Below are 15,763 nucleotides of genomic sequence, written 5' to 3'. Positions count from 1 at the left end.
CGGAAGAGGTCGATGTGATGAGGACCATCCAGCAAACCTGAGATAGAAAAGAGAAATTCACGATTCTGAAATTCTATAAACAACAGAAACCATAAGACAAACGACGCCAGGAGATACTCATTTGTCTTCAACTTTGTATTTAGGGGAAGAAAAGAGATACACGAAGTCATTGGTTGTGGATGTCACGCTAGAAAATCAGGGTAAGAGGAGAGGGATGGGCACGGACAAAACCCGCTGTCAGTCAGCCACTGCTGGGCACAGCTGTAGAAGCATGGCTTGCTTCACGAGTCAAATACTATTACCATGCCGCAAAATGTAGTGAGGCTTCACTGTTTGCCAGCCAGTCTATTCTGCTACATTGTATCAAAGTGTAGGCTAGATGCGCTTGACTGTAATTTGTATCATGCCATGTAATGAGTGGACTATAACACCGTACAGTGCTACTGTATGTCTTCTACTAGCCGTGGCTGTTATTTACCTACTCTGGGGGAACCAATAATAAGACAGGATATTCACACACGGACCCAGGTGACTTTTCATTACATCTATTCATCCATGAAATAACCACATTATCAGGAAAATGGAACTGATGTTGCGGGAATTATCTGACCATACTTATTCTGGTCGAGATATTGGGTCAGTGGGGCATTCAATCATTTGATAATGAGGATCTCATTAATTCTCAATCAATGTGGGTTAACTACAGGTTTAAATCAAATATTGTGTCTGTATGTGCTTGCGTGCGTGTGTGCACCTTCATTGTCTTTGCTGACAAGCATTCCCTTAAAAGCAATCACATTGATCAGAAACATGATTCTTCATCATGCCTCTCAGAATAGAATAGCATGAGTGGAATGTGATGAGTGTGAGATATACAGTAACTAAAGACAGAGCCCTCCTTGTGTTTGTTTGTCTGGCTCTTCCAGTTGTTCATAGCTTGACAGCAGATAGTGCCTAACCCCACGCCTTCATGGTTCACACACACTCCAGAGCTTCTTCTTGTGTTGACATTTAGCCTGCAGGCTCGATCACCTGGCTCCAGTGTCTTGTCAAATACCCTCTCTCATTGGATACTGTACCGCTTTATGACTATTCATCTGACTGTGTCTCTGTTGTAAGCAGCAGATTTGAGAGGCTGGAGCCCAAACATGGACATGGAGAGTTACGAGGACTTCTGCCTGCGGAGCCTGGCCAGACTGCAGACTGAGAGCCAGGGAAAGAGCCAAGGCCAACAGACAGGCAGTGAGCCAACTGGTCCTGTGGAAGCTCTCTCCTTCATCCACTTCCATGGAAGGCCTGTGCTCTCACCCGTGGTAAGGACATAGTCTGGGGGAAAGGGCAGAAGGTGCGGAGAGCTGTATAGACATAGATATAACATAAGGTCAGGGGTGGATTTGGGGGCAAGGTGGGAATTTTAACATGTTAAAATGTGTTTTTCTGTTTGCGAATTCCAGGATATTACAGTGTCTTTTATCCAATTCCTCCCCAGCATTGGATGTACTGTAGATGTATACCATGGCATTGTTGAAAACTAGTTTCTGATTGTCTGGAAAGGCATTCTAGAGCGTGTATTATTTCCCTATAACGAACAGTATATCAGCACGGTAGAATTCAATGGCTACAGTTCTTATAAGCTCTTTGAAATTTAAATCATTATTGGCATTGTTGATTTCGATTTTCATAATATCAAGCTAGGACTGATGAACCCATTTGTACCTGCAAATGAACACATTTCTAGTGGCACATGTGTTCAATTATAGCCAAGGCATAAAAGGGATAATCAACAAGGTGCTATGCGTTCTAAGAAAAATAATGGCACTCCTTGGAAGGTGAGTTCCACTCCGCTAGTGCGTCGTGGAACACACCTTCCACGTCGTTCATTATTTTCCATAGGACTCATAGCCCCTTGTTCATTATCCCCTTACGTACATTGTATATATTGTGGGCTAAATCCTAACCATAGATATTATCCATGCATGTAATTCCAACCTTCCACATAAAAGGGGAAGGTAGTAGTAAATGTGCACAGATGTTTGAGTTAAGTTAAGCCTACTTATATCCAATTAGGATTCAGCCCAGTGAGCGTAGTTTGTTGTCATGAGGGTGACTTTGCTTTATTCCATGACAACAACATGGTTCCCCAGGAGAGTTTGTGTATGTGTGGGTATTCTCCTGTCTGGGGTTTTGTAACTCTCAAGTTGCATGGTAACCAAATGCAATGATCCTTTGGTTTACAATGTAGCATTGTGAGCAATGGGCATTGAGTGGACACACACACCATTATGCCCACACACACAACAAATATCTGGCTTAAGGATTTTGTAGTTCACATGTCTTAGCGAAAGAGTCACCATTAAAAACACGTCATTGTTTATTTTGTTAAATCACAGAGTATTAAAGGGGCAATCAATGGTTCAAAGCATTTTCCCTGTCCCTGTTTTGGTAAAAATATGGGGATGGGTACATAGGTTGTCTGATCCATGTTATCTGACTGCTGCCTGATTAAGTTTACTGGGAGGAGCTGTGTGAAGGAAATGTTTGTGAGAGTGGGGATAGAGAGGGGTGTGTGTTTGTGCATGCCTTGTGGGTTTGTGTGTGTGCATCTGTGTGTACGTGTGCAGGAGATGAGGTGGAAACTGAGATGCACTTCCTAACCTCCTGCCAAATGTATGACCATAGAGACACATACTTCCCTCAGATTACACAGACCCACAAAGTATTTGAAAATAAATCAAAGTTTGATAAACTTCCATATCTATTAGATTAAATACATCACCGCAGCAAGATTTGTGACCTGTTGCCACAAGAAAAGGGCAACCAGTGAAGAACAAACACCATTGTAAATACAACCCATATTTATGTATATTTATTTTCCTTTTTGTACTTTAACTATTTGAACATCGTTACAACACTGTATATAGACATAATATAACATTTGAAATGTCTCTATTCCTTTGGAGCTTTAGTTGAGTGTAATGTTTACTGTTCATTTTTATTGTTTATTTCACTTAATTTTGCAATGTAAACATACGTTTCCCATGCCAATAAAGCCCCTTGAATTGGAGAGAGAGAGAGAGATATTTGAGAGAGAGAGAGATTTGAGAGCTGATTAGAGGGAAGGTCATTAGGCCTACTCTGGCTCTGTTCCACATTCCAGAACTTGACTGTTGTGTTCTAAGGAAGAAGTATCCTACACTCTTTGAAAAAAGGGTTCCAAAAGGGTTCTTCAGCTGTCCCCATAGGAGAAAACTTTTTGGTTCCAGGTAGAATCCTTTTGGGTTATATGTAGAACCCTCTGTAGAAAGGGTTCTACATGGAACCCAAAATGTTCTTCAAATGGTTCTCCTATAGTGTCACGCGGAGCAGAACAGGTGAACCCAAGAGCAGACTCAGACGAGGAGACTGGGATGAGGTAACCAAGGTATTTATTGAAACAGAGGGGGAAGATGGGGTGCAGGCCAGGGGAAGCTCGGGCGGGTTGCAGGAAGCCAGGTGCTGAGGCTGGAGCGAGGGGAGTTGGGACTGGGTAAGCAGGTCCGGAGAGGAATCCAAGGACGCAGTGGAGTGAGGGGTCCAGGACAGAGTAGCAGGACTGACAAGACATGGGACTGGAGACAGGCCAGTCAGAGCGGGCATAACTGTAACGGAGAGGAAAACAGCGTCAGGCAAGAGAAAACAGGTATAACACGGAAACAAGATCTAAGCAGGAACAAACGGCTAAAACAGAGGTTACGATCTGGCAGTGTGGAAGTGGCAGGGCTATTTGTAGAGGTCTTGATTATGGAACAGGTTGCAGCTGGTGGGGATCTGGTCTGCCTCCAGTACACTCGTCTCCGACCACACAATCACACACACACAGAGGAAGAGGGAGAGAGCACTAGGGGAGTGGTGGCAGGTTAGGGAGACACAGGATGAGAAGTAGAGGGCGTGGCAGGAGCAGATGTAACATATAGGGACAGTCGAAGAACCCTTTAAGGTTCTAGATAGAAAAAAAGGTGCTTAGTGTAATTTAAAAATTGGCACATGGATTCCGAGAGACCCAGGCGAGAATGTGTGTTGGTGCATGCGCACCTGTCTGTGTTTGTCTTTATATGACTATGTATGTATGCATGTATGTGTGTGTCTCTCTGACTGTGTGTGTTTATTGTGATCCATCCTCAGCTGAGTGTGGAGCAGCGCAGCGAGATGTCCCAGTACAGACAGAGGGCTGCCCAGCTTGAGGTGGACAGACAGGCACTACGCAGCAGCAGCCTGCTGACCAGGGTTCAGGACATCCTGGACAATGCTCAGGTCAGTCTCAGACAACCATTTCCCAAGACTCCAACCACCCAAGCCGTAGACCAGGGATCATCAACTAGATTAGCCGCCGGGCCAATTTTTTTCTTGAGCGGATGGTTGTGGGAACAGATTTCCCATATTAAAATCACTTGGAGCTGATTTCCTTGTGTTTTTACAGTTTTTTATCTCCAACAGTGAAGGTTCAACAAACATTTTTTTTGCTCAGAAATTTGGGGGGCCAAGTAAAACCACTAGCTAGGGGAACCCTGCCATAGACTGTTCTCTCTGCTTCCTCATGGCAAGCAGTACTGGTGCATCAAGTCTGACACCAACAGGCTCCTGAACAGCTTCTATCCCCATGCCATAAGACTACTAAACAGCTAAATACAGTATCTAACAACATGGCTACACGGACTATCTGAGTTGACCTTTGTATTTTATTCTTATTTTTGCACTGACTCTATGCACACTCACAGGGCCCTACACACTACGCACACTGATACTCCAACACACATACAAACACACACTGATACTCCAACACACACACTGATACTCCAACACACATACACACACACACACACACTGATACTCCAACACACATACAAACACACACTGATACTCCAACACACATACAAACACACACTGATACTCCAACACACATACAAACACACACTGATACTCCAACACACATACACATACAAACACACACTGATACTCCAACACACATACACACACACACACACACACACTGATACTCCAACACACATACACACACTGATACTCCAACACACATACAAACACACACTGATACTCCAACACACATACACACACTGATACTCCAACACACATACAAACACACACTGATACTCCAACACACATACAAACACACACTGATACTCCAACACACATACAAACACACACTGATACTCCAACACACATACAAACACACACTGATACTCCAACACACATACACACACACACATACAAACACTCACTGATTTGCTCACACACACATACAAACACTCACTGATTTGCTCACACACACATACAAACACTCACTGATTTGCTCACACACACATACAAACACTCACTGATTTGCTCACACACACATACAAACACTCACTGATTTGCTCACACACACATACAAACACTCACTGATTTGCTCACACACACATACAAACACTCACTGATTTGCTCACACACACATACAAACACTCACTGATTTGCTCACACATAATATGCACTTACAGTGCATTCAGAAAGTATTCAGACCTCTTGACTTTTTCCACATTTTGTTCCGTTACAGCCTTATTAAAAAATTGATTAAATCGATTTTTCCCTCATCAATCTACACACAATACCCCATAATGACACAGCAAAAATAGTTTTGGGGAAATGTTTGCAAATCACATTTACATAAGTATTCAGACCCTTTACTCAGTACTTTGTTGAAGCACCTTTGGCAGCGATTACAGCCTCGAGTCTTCTTGGGTAGTGCATGTTATAAAGGGAAAAGGGTGCTTTTTCGGACGCAGCCCATATCTGATTATTTGTGTTAATTCCCCTCCTTTCTCTGCCTCTCTTACTACAGGTGGACAGAGTACCAGAGATGGAGGGTAAAATGGATCTACCAACTGCGCCATATTGCCTTTCCCCAAAACCTGAGACAGTGAATGGCTACACCCTGGTCACAGACTCGCCTGGGCTACCCAGGGGCGCTGGTGTGGTTGGGCTACACATTACGGATCGGCCCACCACCCCTCAACCTGAGTCCCCCATAGTCCTGAATGGGTACAGGGCAGAGGAGAGAGAGAAGCAGGTAGAGGAGGAGAGGTGGGAGGTAGAGGAGGAGATGAGGAGGGGAGAGGAGGAGATAGGGGGCGGTCAGGATGTGAGTTTCCAGAGCCTTCTGAGGAGGTCGAGGGAGTATGTGGAGAGAGAGCAGGCCCAGAGGGGGTCAAAAGTCATCGGCCGGGTCACTTCAACCACCCCACCTGCGGAGAGCCTCTCTGACAAGGAGAACGAGAGCCGCAGTCCTCTGGGAGAGATGAAACCTGAACAGGGGTACAGCCTGCGCCACAGTCCCCTAAACCCACCTCAGACCCAGGCCCACATCCAGCACCAGAGTCAGTATCCTGCCCCAGCTCAAGCCCAGTACCAGGCTGTGTGTGACCCATATGACTCTCGGTTTAGCTGCCTCTCGTCTGGCCTCCCCGACCCTTACGCCCTCCTGCCCAGCCCTGAACCCAGCATGAGTCCCCGCCCCCACCGCCGCCGACCACGTCCAGTGTCCACTGGTAACATCATGATCTCCTTCCCCATTGGTTCGGCCGACCTCATCCCCAGAGGGCTAGTGGGGAGGCACCAGGAGAGCGCTGTTGTCATGGCGACAGGGGTGATGAGGTCACCGGAACGGGGGTCAGGCGTCAGTGACAGTAGCAGTAGTCGTCGTGGCAGCCAGTGTGGCACCAGCCCGGTCCAGGAGAAGAGCTGCAGCCCAGTCAGTACCTCCGGAACTGGTTCACATGGGCATCATGATGTCATCAGCTCCGGGTTTCGCCGGCGCTGCCACACCCTAGACAGCCAGCTCCACTCCTCCCATTCTGCCTCAGGACCTGGCATGGACCGCAGCCAGGAGAGGCTCCCGCGCTTCATGGGGGGAGTGCCTCGTTTGGCCCTGAGCCGTAGGAGCCCCGCGGTGCCCCTGAATCAGTCCTATGAGGTGGAGAACCCCTCGGCCACGCTGCTAAGGCCCCACGTGAGACCCTTGACCCCTGACCTCTCTCCTTGCCAGATGAGTCTGGAGCCTGAGGGGCCTCAGGGGCCCCATGATGGACGGATCACACCCAGCTCTTCCCTAGAGGAGCAGGACAGTAAGACAGGTGAGAGAGAGAGAGATCGTTGTAACGTAGTGTGTATGATATAATAGAGTGTTATGAAGAAAACTATACAGGGCAGTCTGTACTCTGTGATTAATTTGTCTTGAATGTAAAGTCCACTACTTTTCGTGCAATCATTGAAAATAATTGTGTGCGTGTGTGTGCTTTTATGCATGTGTGTGTGTGGTATGTGCACTTGTATGTGTACGACTGTCCGTGCGTTTATGTGTCTTTTCTTTTTGTGTGTGTGTGTGTGTGTGTGTGTGTGTGTGTGTGTGTGTGTGTGTGTGTGTGTGTGTGTGTGTGTGTGTGTTTCAGAGGAGACCCAGCGACGTGTGAGTGCTCTGGAGGAGATGCAGAGGCGTCTGGAGGAGGAGCATGCCCTGCAGATGTCTCTTCTCATGGCTGAACAGGAGAGAGAACAACAGCGCCTCTGTCAGGTCAGGACATGGAACCATGGCATGTTGACCCTGCTCAATGGATCAAAAGCCACATTTGTCACTATTCTTCCACAACTATCAGCATTCCTTCCTAGTTTGTGATATTATATATAGTATATGCAGACAGAATGTCACACAGAGAATTAAACTTTAAAGCTACAGTCTGGGATTTGGGAAGCTGTTTCTTGGATGTCATGGCCTGTCAGTCCTTGCATCTAGAGCTCTATCTAGTATGAATTTGAGAGAGGTTACATTTCCCTAGCCCCACCCCTCAGCTGTATACCAAAACAAGTGTTGTTGAATCCCAGAATGTGGCTTTAAGTTCCATAAGTTTGAATATGTTAGCATTTGCAAAGTGTTTTGTTTGGCTGCTGTAGAGAAGTGACTGTTCAATCCCCAAGACTACACATCTGTCATGGGACAACGCTCGTGTGTGTGTGTGTGTGTGTGTGTGTGTGTGTGTGTGTGTGTGTGTGTGTGTGTGTGTGTGTGTGTGTGTGTGTGTGTGTGTGTGTGTGTGTGTGTGTGTGTGTGTGTGTGTGTTTTTCTCTGTGTCTTTATTAGGAGCTGGATGAGAAGGGGAAGAGGCTGAGAGAGCAGGGGTGTGGCCGGCTCCTGAGTGGGGACGGTGGTGGCCTCAGCCCTTCCTGCCCTGGCCTTAGCCCCACCCTGAGTGCTACTGATAGGTCACCTAGACACAGTGTACACAGCATGGGTAGGTGGACTGCGGCATGGAAGAATAACTCACACACACAAACCATTACCTTGGTAGATGTCATTGGGTTGAAGCATTGGGAAATATAACTATGTTTTCTATTACTTTTTGAAATAGGGAGGTGCTTTACAAAACCCTTACAGCGTTTTAGTTTTTACCTCCTCAGCTTGTACATTTCTTTTGTCTTTTAATTCTCATCTTCATATTGTATTGTATTTTTTATGTGCAAATTCATCAATAAAATACAGACCGAACTGTTGACACAATAAATGCATATACTGCAACAATGGTTCCCCTGTATCTCAGAAATGTAAAGCCATCTTGGCAAGGTAAATTGTTTATTGCCTATTTACCTGTTTCTGTGTGAATGTAATGTGTAAAAGGTTTCTTTCCCCTCTCTCTCTCTACAGGTTTCTCCTCTCCACTGAGCTCCAGTGCTCCCTCTCCCTCCATGCAGCCTCCTGTCTACCTGTGGGGGCCCACCTGGGGGGCCAGCAAGCCCCGGGGAAGGCTCAGTCAGGTGCTTGTTTGTGTGTGTGCGTGTGCTTCTACATATGTGTGTGGTGTCCAACTGTTGGTGCTCCTTCTTGTGTCTCCATTTCCAGAATCATGTTCGATGTATATGTGTGTTTCATTGTTTTATCAAACAATATATTTAATATAATAAAATCTTCTCTTGACTGAGTGTAAGTTGATTTCCATGTGTCTACTCCTGCACTATGCTACTGCTCCTCACTCAGGTTGTGACAGTTGAACAGCAGAGGGCGCTGTGTCGTCTGGGAGCCATCAGTTGTGGCTTCCTCACCCGCAGACTGCTCCAGACAGAGAAGGTGAAACAGCTGCGCCAGACCGTTCAGGTGAGAGCACTCTTATATCTGCACACAGAAACACACTTGTATACACAGTGTAGATGTATATACTACTATATAGTGTAGGTATGTAGGGGAATAGCAACTGAATCATAATGGAACTGAAACAGTCTGATTTAAAGACGATCACCTTTACTAATGAATCATTTAAATGGTATCATTTTTAAGTCTGTGTGTGTGTATGGTTTTAGGACACACAAGAGTTCATCCGCTCGTTCCAGACTGAAGCTCCACAGAAGAGAGGTTCCATATCAGCACAGGACCTGTCTCTGCAGGAGAGAGTCAGGGCACAGGTAACACTCAGAGAGAGAGAGAGAGAGACACACACACACACACACACACACACACACACACACACACACACACACACACACACACACACACACACACACACACACACACACACACACACACACACACACACACACACACACACACACACACACACACACACACAGACAGAAAGTGGAACCGGATGAGTACGAGTATTGATTATATTGTGTGTGTGTCCCCTCAGTTGCGTGCGGCTCGATATGACGTCCATGACATCTTCTTTGAGATGCCCCTGGAGGAGAGGCTGGCTCTGCTGCAGCTGGACAGAGAGGTCCGCACAGAGAAGAAGCTGCGAGAAATGGTAACCTGACTGGACGTTTCACCTTTCAATCACAGACTTAGACCAACCACAACACACTGGGTGGGACTTTTAACTGTCAGTCACACAAATATGCCAATCATAACAGAAGGACTTAAACTTTGTCACTCTCACAGTAAAAAATCACAAAAACAAGTGTAAACTCCCTCAGAAAAAGTGACTAAACATTATTTCACTTTTTAAAGCAGAGCCTAGATCCTAAGGCTGCAGCCTGGCAGAGACAAAGGAAGAGTTTATTTCCAAAACGCTATATTGTGTTTTTTCGCCAGAAATTATTACTTTTAGGTACCTTCATGATTTTTAATTCATAGATTAAGTGTGTGTTAAAATGTGTTTTTTGCAAAACACTGTATTTCCATTGTTTAACTGGAATGCAATGTTCGTATAGTTTATATTTGACTGTGACTAGCTATTTTAAGATGAAGGCACTAACTGTAATTCACTCTGGATAAGAGCATCTGCTAAATGAATAAAATGTAAATGTTTCACATACAGATCTCATATTGATATTGATTCATAAATGTTTTTAAATATGTATGTCACAAATGTATCACTTGTACAGTTCTTTATAAAATATATATATATTTGTTTGTGTTGTGAGGCAGAGAGTGAGAGTGAGGCAGATATTTTTTTATTTAACCTTTATTTAACTAGGCAAGTCAGTTAAGAACAAATTCTTATTTACAATGACGGCCTAGGAACAGTGGGTTAACTGCCTTGTTCAGGGGCAGAATGACAGATTTTACCTTGTCAGCTCGGGGATTCGATCTAGTAACCTTTGGGTTACTAGTCCAATGCTCTAACCACTAGGCTACCTGTCTCTAACCACTAGGCTACCTGTCTCTAACCACTAGGCTACCTGTCTCTAACCACTAGGCTACCTGTCTCTAACCACTAGGCTACCTGTCTCTAACCACTAGGCTACCTGTCTCTAACCACTAGGCTACCTGTCTCTAACCACTAGGCTACCTGTCTCTAACCACTAGGCTACCTGTCTCTAACCACTAGGCTACCTGCCGCCCCAAATAGTGTTTTGAAAGAAAAACATTATTATTTGTCTCTGAAATGAAACCATCAAGTGAGATTTCGAACAAATACATGTCTGTCATTGAATGCCATGATTAGATTGGAAAAAAACACGCCAATCTCTTTCATAATTTCTTTAAACAATGAACATTTCTCAAAATGGATGTATAGCATTTTGGAAAGAAAATCTTCAAATGAAAACGTCCGATTTCATCTATCAAAACTAGAGATTAGTTAAACTTTTGATGTTCAAAAACATACGTAAAAGACGCTCCTTCCTCTCTGTTGTCCGTCAATATATGAGCTCCATGGAAAAACCTTGATTCATCTGTCACACAATCTCTGTCTGACCCTGGCCTAATACTTACTGACCCTGGCCTAATACATACTGACCCTGGCCTAATACATACTGACCCTGGCCTAATACATACTGACCCTGGCATAAAACATACTGACCCTGGCTTAAAACATACTGACCCTGGCTTAAAACATACTGACCCTGGCTTAAAACATACTGACCCTGGCTTAAAACATACTGACCCTGGCTTAAAACATACTGACCCTGGCTTAAAACATACTGACCCTGGCCTAAAACATACTGACCCTGGTTTAAAACGTACTGACCCTGGCTTAAAACATACTGACCCTGGCTTAAAACATACTGACCCTGGCCTAAAACTTACTGACCCTGGCTTAAAACATACTGACCCTGGCTTAAAACATACTGACCCTGGCTTAAAACATACTGTTCATGATTCTGATGTGTAACTGTATCTGACAATCTGCTGTGTGTGTGTGTGTGTCTCTCTCTCTCTCTCTCTCTCTCTCTCGATAGGAGAAAGCCAGGATTCCTAATGACAGAGTGCTGTCTGCTGCCACACAGAGGTCACTGGACAGGAAGAAGAGGTGGGACGGGTTAGATGATGGATTTGTAATCAAACCAGATGCCTTATCTGAATTTGTACCAGGAGATCAGACTATGATAAAATATCACAAATATATTTATTTGGCTGACATTATTGAGATAAAAGCATAGTTATTCTGATGTGTATCGTTCTGTTCTCTCAGGGTGGGTGAGTCTCCAGGACAAGCCAGGAAAGTACAGAAGAAGCCAAAGAGCCCTCCCACTAACAGGTACAGTAGAGAACAGTGCTGCCCCCTACTGACTGCACATACGTGGCTCTGACTGTCTCCTATACTTCACATCTCTTACTGTCTCCTATACTTCACATATCTTACTGTCTCCAATACTTCACATATTTGACTGTCTCCAATACTTCACATATTTGACTGTCTCCAATACTTCACATATTTGACTGTCTCCTATACTTCACATCTCTGACTGTCTCCTATAATTCACATCTCTTACTGTCTCCTGTACTTCACATCTTTTGACTGTCTCCTATACTTCACATCTCTGACTGTCTCTTATACTTCACATCTCTTACTGTCTCCTATAATTCACATCATCTCTTACTTTCTCCTATAATTCACATCATCTCTTACTGTCTCCTATAATTCACATAATCTCTTACTGTCTCCTATAATTCACATCATCTCTTACTGTCTCCTATAATTCACATCATCTTTGACTGTCTCCTATAATTCACATCATCTCTTACTGTCTCCTATAATTCACATCATCTCTTACTGTCTCCTATAATTCACATCATCTCTTACTGTCTCCTATGATTCACATCATCTCTTACTGTCTCCTATACTTCACATTTTTACTGTCTCCTATAATTCACATCTCTGACTGTCTCCTATACTTCACATCTCTGACTGTCTCCTATACTTCACATCTCTTACTGTCTCCTATACTTCACATATCTTACTGTCTCCAATACTTCACATATTTGACTGTCTCCAATACTTCACATATTTGACTGTCTCCAATACTTCACATATTTGACTGTCTCCTATACTTCACATCTCTGACTGTCTCCTATAATTCACATCTCTTACTGTCTCCTGTACTTCACATCTTTTGACTGTCTCCTATAATTCACATCTCTTACTGTCTCCTATAATTCCCATCATCTCTTACTGTCTCCTATGATTCACATCATCTCTTACTGTCTCCTATACTTCACATCTCTTACTGTCTCCTATAATTCACATCTCTGACTGTCTCCTATACTTCACATCTCTTACTTTCTTTCTATACTATAAAAAAAGCTGTACATATGAAATATTTATCCTCCAGATAGGGGAAAGTGTTCTAGGTGTCAGTACAGGTCAGTGGTACACTATCTATGTACCCTTTCTGTATTTCTCACCTCATCACTCTCTCTCCCCCTCAGGATCCTGAAGCCAAGTCAGGGTCAGAACGCCTCAGTCCCAGGTCAGCTAAACCGACAGGGGTGAATACAGTCTCCAACATGTCTCTACTTCTCCCCCTCTCTTTATTTCTCTGCCCTTCTTCTTTAATTCCTTAACGCATACAAAATAAATAATACAACTATAATTTATAATGAATAAAAATCACCCCATCTCTCCCCCCTCTCTGTCTGTCAATCTAAGTCTGTCTGTCAGGAGCTGGTCCAGAAATACCCCTGAGGACAGAGTGAGGCGCTCAGATAGCCTGAAGAAGCAGAACTCCCTGGGCTAACTGGTTCCTCCCTCAGTCCCTCTATGACCCCTCACTACCTGACCCTTGGCCACTGGGCCTTCTATCAGCCCCATGTTTCACTATGGTTCGACCACCCCCACCACCACAACAACCACCAATGCTACTAGTCCCTCTAACCTCCCTCTAACCTCCCTCTGATGGTTCAGTCCAGTGCTCTCTGCCCAGGGCACACCCTACCAAATGGATTGTTACTATACTTACACTGATTTTTCTACTATTACAAACTTATGAACAGTTCATGTATTCCTTAGGTTTGAATGCTGCTGTGCACTCTTGTGCCAAGATAATTAATGCATTAATGCTGCTAGATAGTTATATTTGCTGCTTAACTTGCAAAGACTTTGTAGCTAGAGGCCTTCTGTAGTGAATATGTAGTAGGGACACGGACTCATAAAGAAGCATGACAAAAGTAAAGGAAGTAGATTCCGTTAGAGGTTAGAGGTATGGATTGTCTTCTGACAGGTGGCGTCATTCCTCCTCTCATTTTTTATTTATTTTTAAATTGAACCTTTATTTAACTAGGCAAGTCAGTTAAGAACAAATTCTTATTTACAATGACGGCCTACCCCGGCCAAACCCGGACGACACTGGGCCAATTGTGCTCCACCCTTTGGGACTCCCAATCACGGCCGGATGTGATGCTGCCTGGATAACCTCAACATAGTCGTCAACATAGTTGTGGCGCTATCTAACGTAAGACGAGAGGTTTGTGAAATGTTAAACACACCGGCGGCCTTTCCAGACACAGACACACCTCAGCGATAGAGATCATTGTGTGATTACCTAGCTTTAACCCTTGCTATAGTAGCCATCACCCTCTGCTGGTAGTCACAGATAGTTGCCATGTAAAAAAAGGTATTTTAAACATACAGTATTTATTTCTTATATAGTTTTTGAGTTAAAGCGCTCTCTCCCTATAATACATGGTGCTGAACTCTCTGCTCTGTGTGAAGTCTGGAACATTTCAAATTGGTTTGTGTGTGATGTGTGCAATTTTAAAATATCAATGTGTTTTGCTGCAAAACGTCAGGGCCAAATGAAAGAAAATGTACAGTTGAAGGTACTATTGTCTTATTTTACACTGTACCAAGAGAAACATGCTTTGGTTTCAGATGGTCTGTTTACCCGGCATGTTTGAGCTGTAGTTGACAGACAAACCTATGTCTCTGGAGAGTATTTAGAATATCCCATACAGAAATGTAGCTGCCTTTCACAAACAAACATGACTGAGATATCTGGAATATCTGAAAGCTGCCAGTGTATATGAGAGGATTGACAGAGAAAACATTAACGATGATAACCAAAGTAACTCACCAGTGTGCAGTAGCTATAACATCCTTATCTCAAAGCAGTCTTCTTGTAGCCTGGCTGATGCACAGGCCCAGGTGGTACACAGTGAGAGGAGAGCATGTGGTACGTACAAACGCATTAGCCAGGCAAGTCTTCTTTCCCCACCTAGGGGCTTATGTATACGACCTAGGGGCTGATGTATCCCACCTAGGGGCTGATGTGTCCCACCTAGGGGCTGATGTATCCCACCTAGGGGCTGATGTGTCCCACCTAGGGGCTGATGTGTCCCACCTAGGGGCTGATGTGTCCCACCTAGGGGCTGATGTGTCCCACCTAGGGGCTGATGTATCCTACCTAGGGGCTGATGTGTCCCACCTAGGGGCTGATGTGTCCCACCTAGGGGCTGATGTGTCCCACCTAGGGGCTGATGTGTCCCACCTAGGGGCTGATGTGTCCCACCTAGGGGCTGATGTGTCCCACCTAGGGGCTGATGTATCCCACCTAGGGGCTGATGTGTCCCACCTAGGGGCTGATGTATCCCACCTAGGGGCTGATGTGTCCCACCTAGGGGCTGATGTGTCCCACCTAGGGGCTGATGTATCCTACCTAGGGGCTGATGTGTCCCACCTAGGGCAATCCTGGGTGGGATACAGCATACACTAAGGTGTCATTAATGTGTAATTCTGTGAAAGAGTTGGATACTGACCCTGAGTCAGTTGCTAAGGGGATTTGTATATTAATAACTGGCGTAACTATGTATCTGCTTAAACAGCCCTACACCACCATACATGGCCTTTAGTAGCAGTGACAGATTTCTGATGTTGTTATTGACTGGCTTTGATTAATTTAATTAGCAATTTGTGTATTGAATACAAAACATTTTGTATTTTTTCCTGTTTACAGCCTGTGCTTGATGTATTTATTTCCGAATGACCAATGATATTAAATATTTATATTTGAATGTCTGTGTTGTATTCAT

The 15,763-nt window shown here is 44.4% G+C and overlaps 1 protein-coding gene across 1 annotated transcript; it reads left to right on the top strand.

Annotated features, from left to right (window-relative positions):
- Positions 1-1,148: 1,148 nt before the first annotated feature.
- Positions 1,149-15,447, top strand: LOC120044758 (centriolar coiled-coil protein of 110 kDa-like). The gene is made up of 14 exons (XM_038989434.1): positions 1,149-1,313; positions 4,162-4,290; positions 5,870-6,069; positions 6,175-7,160; positions 7,476-7,597; positions 8,162-8,312; positions 8,723-8,832; positions 9,053-9,169; positions 9,373-9,474; positions 9,699-9,815; positions 11,695-11,765; positions 11,928-11,993; positions 13,166-13,206; positions 14,996-15,447. The coding sequence occupies exons 1-14, from the start codon at positions 1,149-1,151 to the stop codon at positions 15,445-15,447; spliced, it is 2,829 nt and encodes a 942-aa protein (XP_038845362.1).
- The last annotated feature ends 316 nt before the right edge of the window (positions 15,448-15,763 follow it).

This window comes from Salvelinus namaycush, chromosome 3, assembly GCF_016432855.1.
Source record: "Salvelinus namaycush isolate Seneca chromosome 3, SaNama_1.0, whole genome shotgun sequence".
Taxonomy (NCBI): Eukaryota; Metazoa; Chordata; class Actinopteri; order Salmoniformes; family Salmonidae; genus Salvelinus; species Salvelinus namaycush.
Note: the sequence above shows the minus strand (reverse complement) of the source record. Positions and strands in the feature narration are given on the sequence as shown.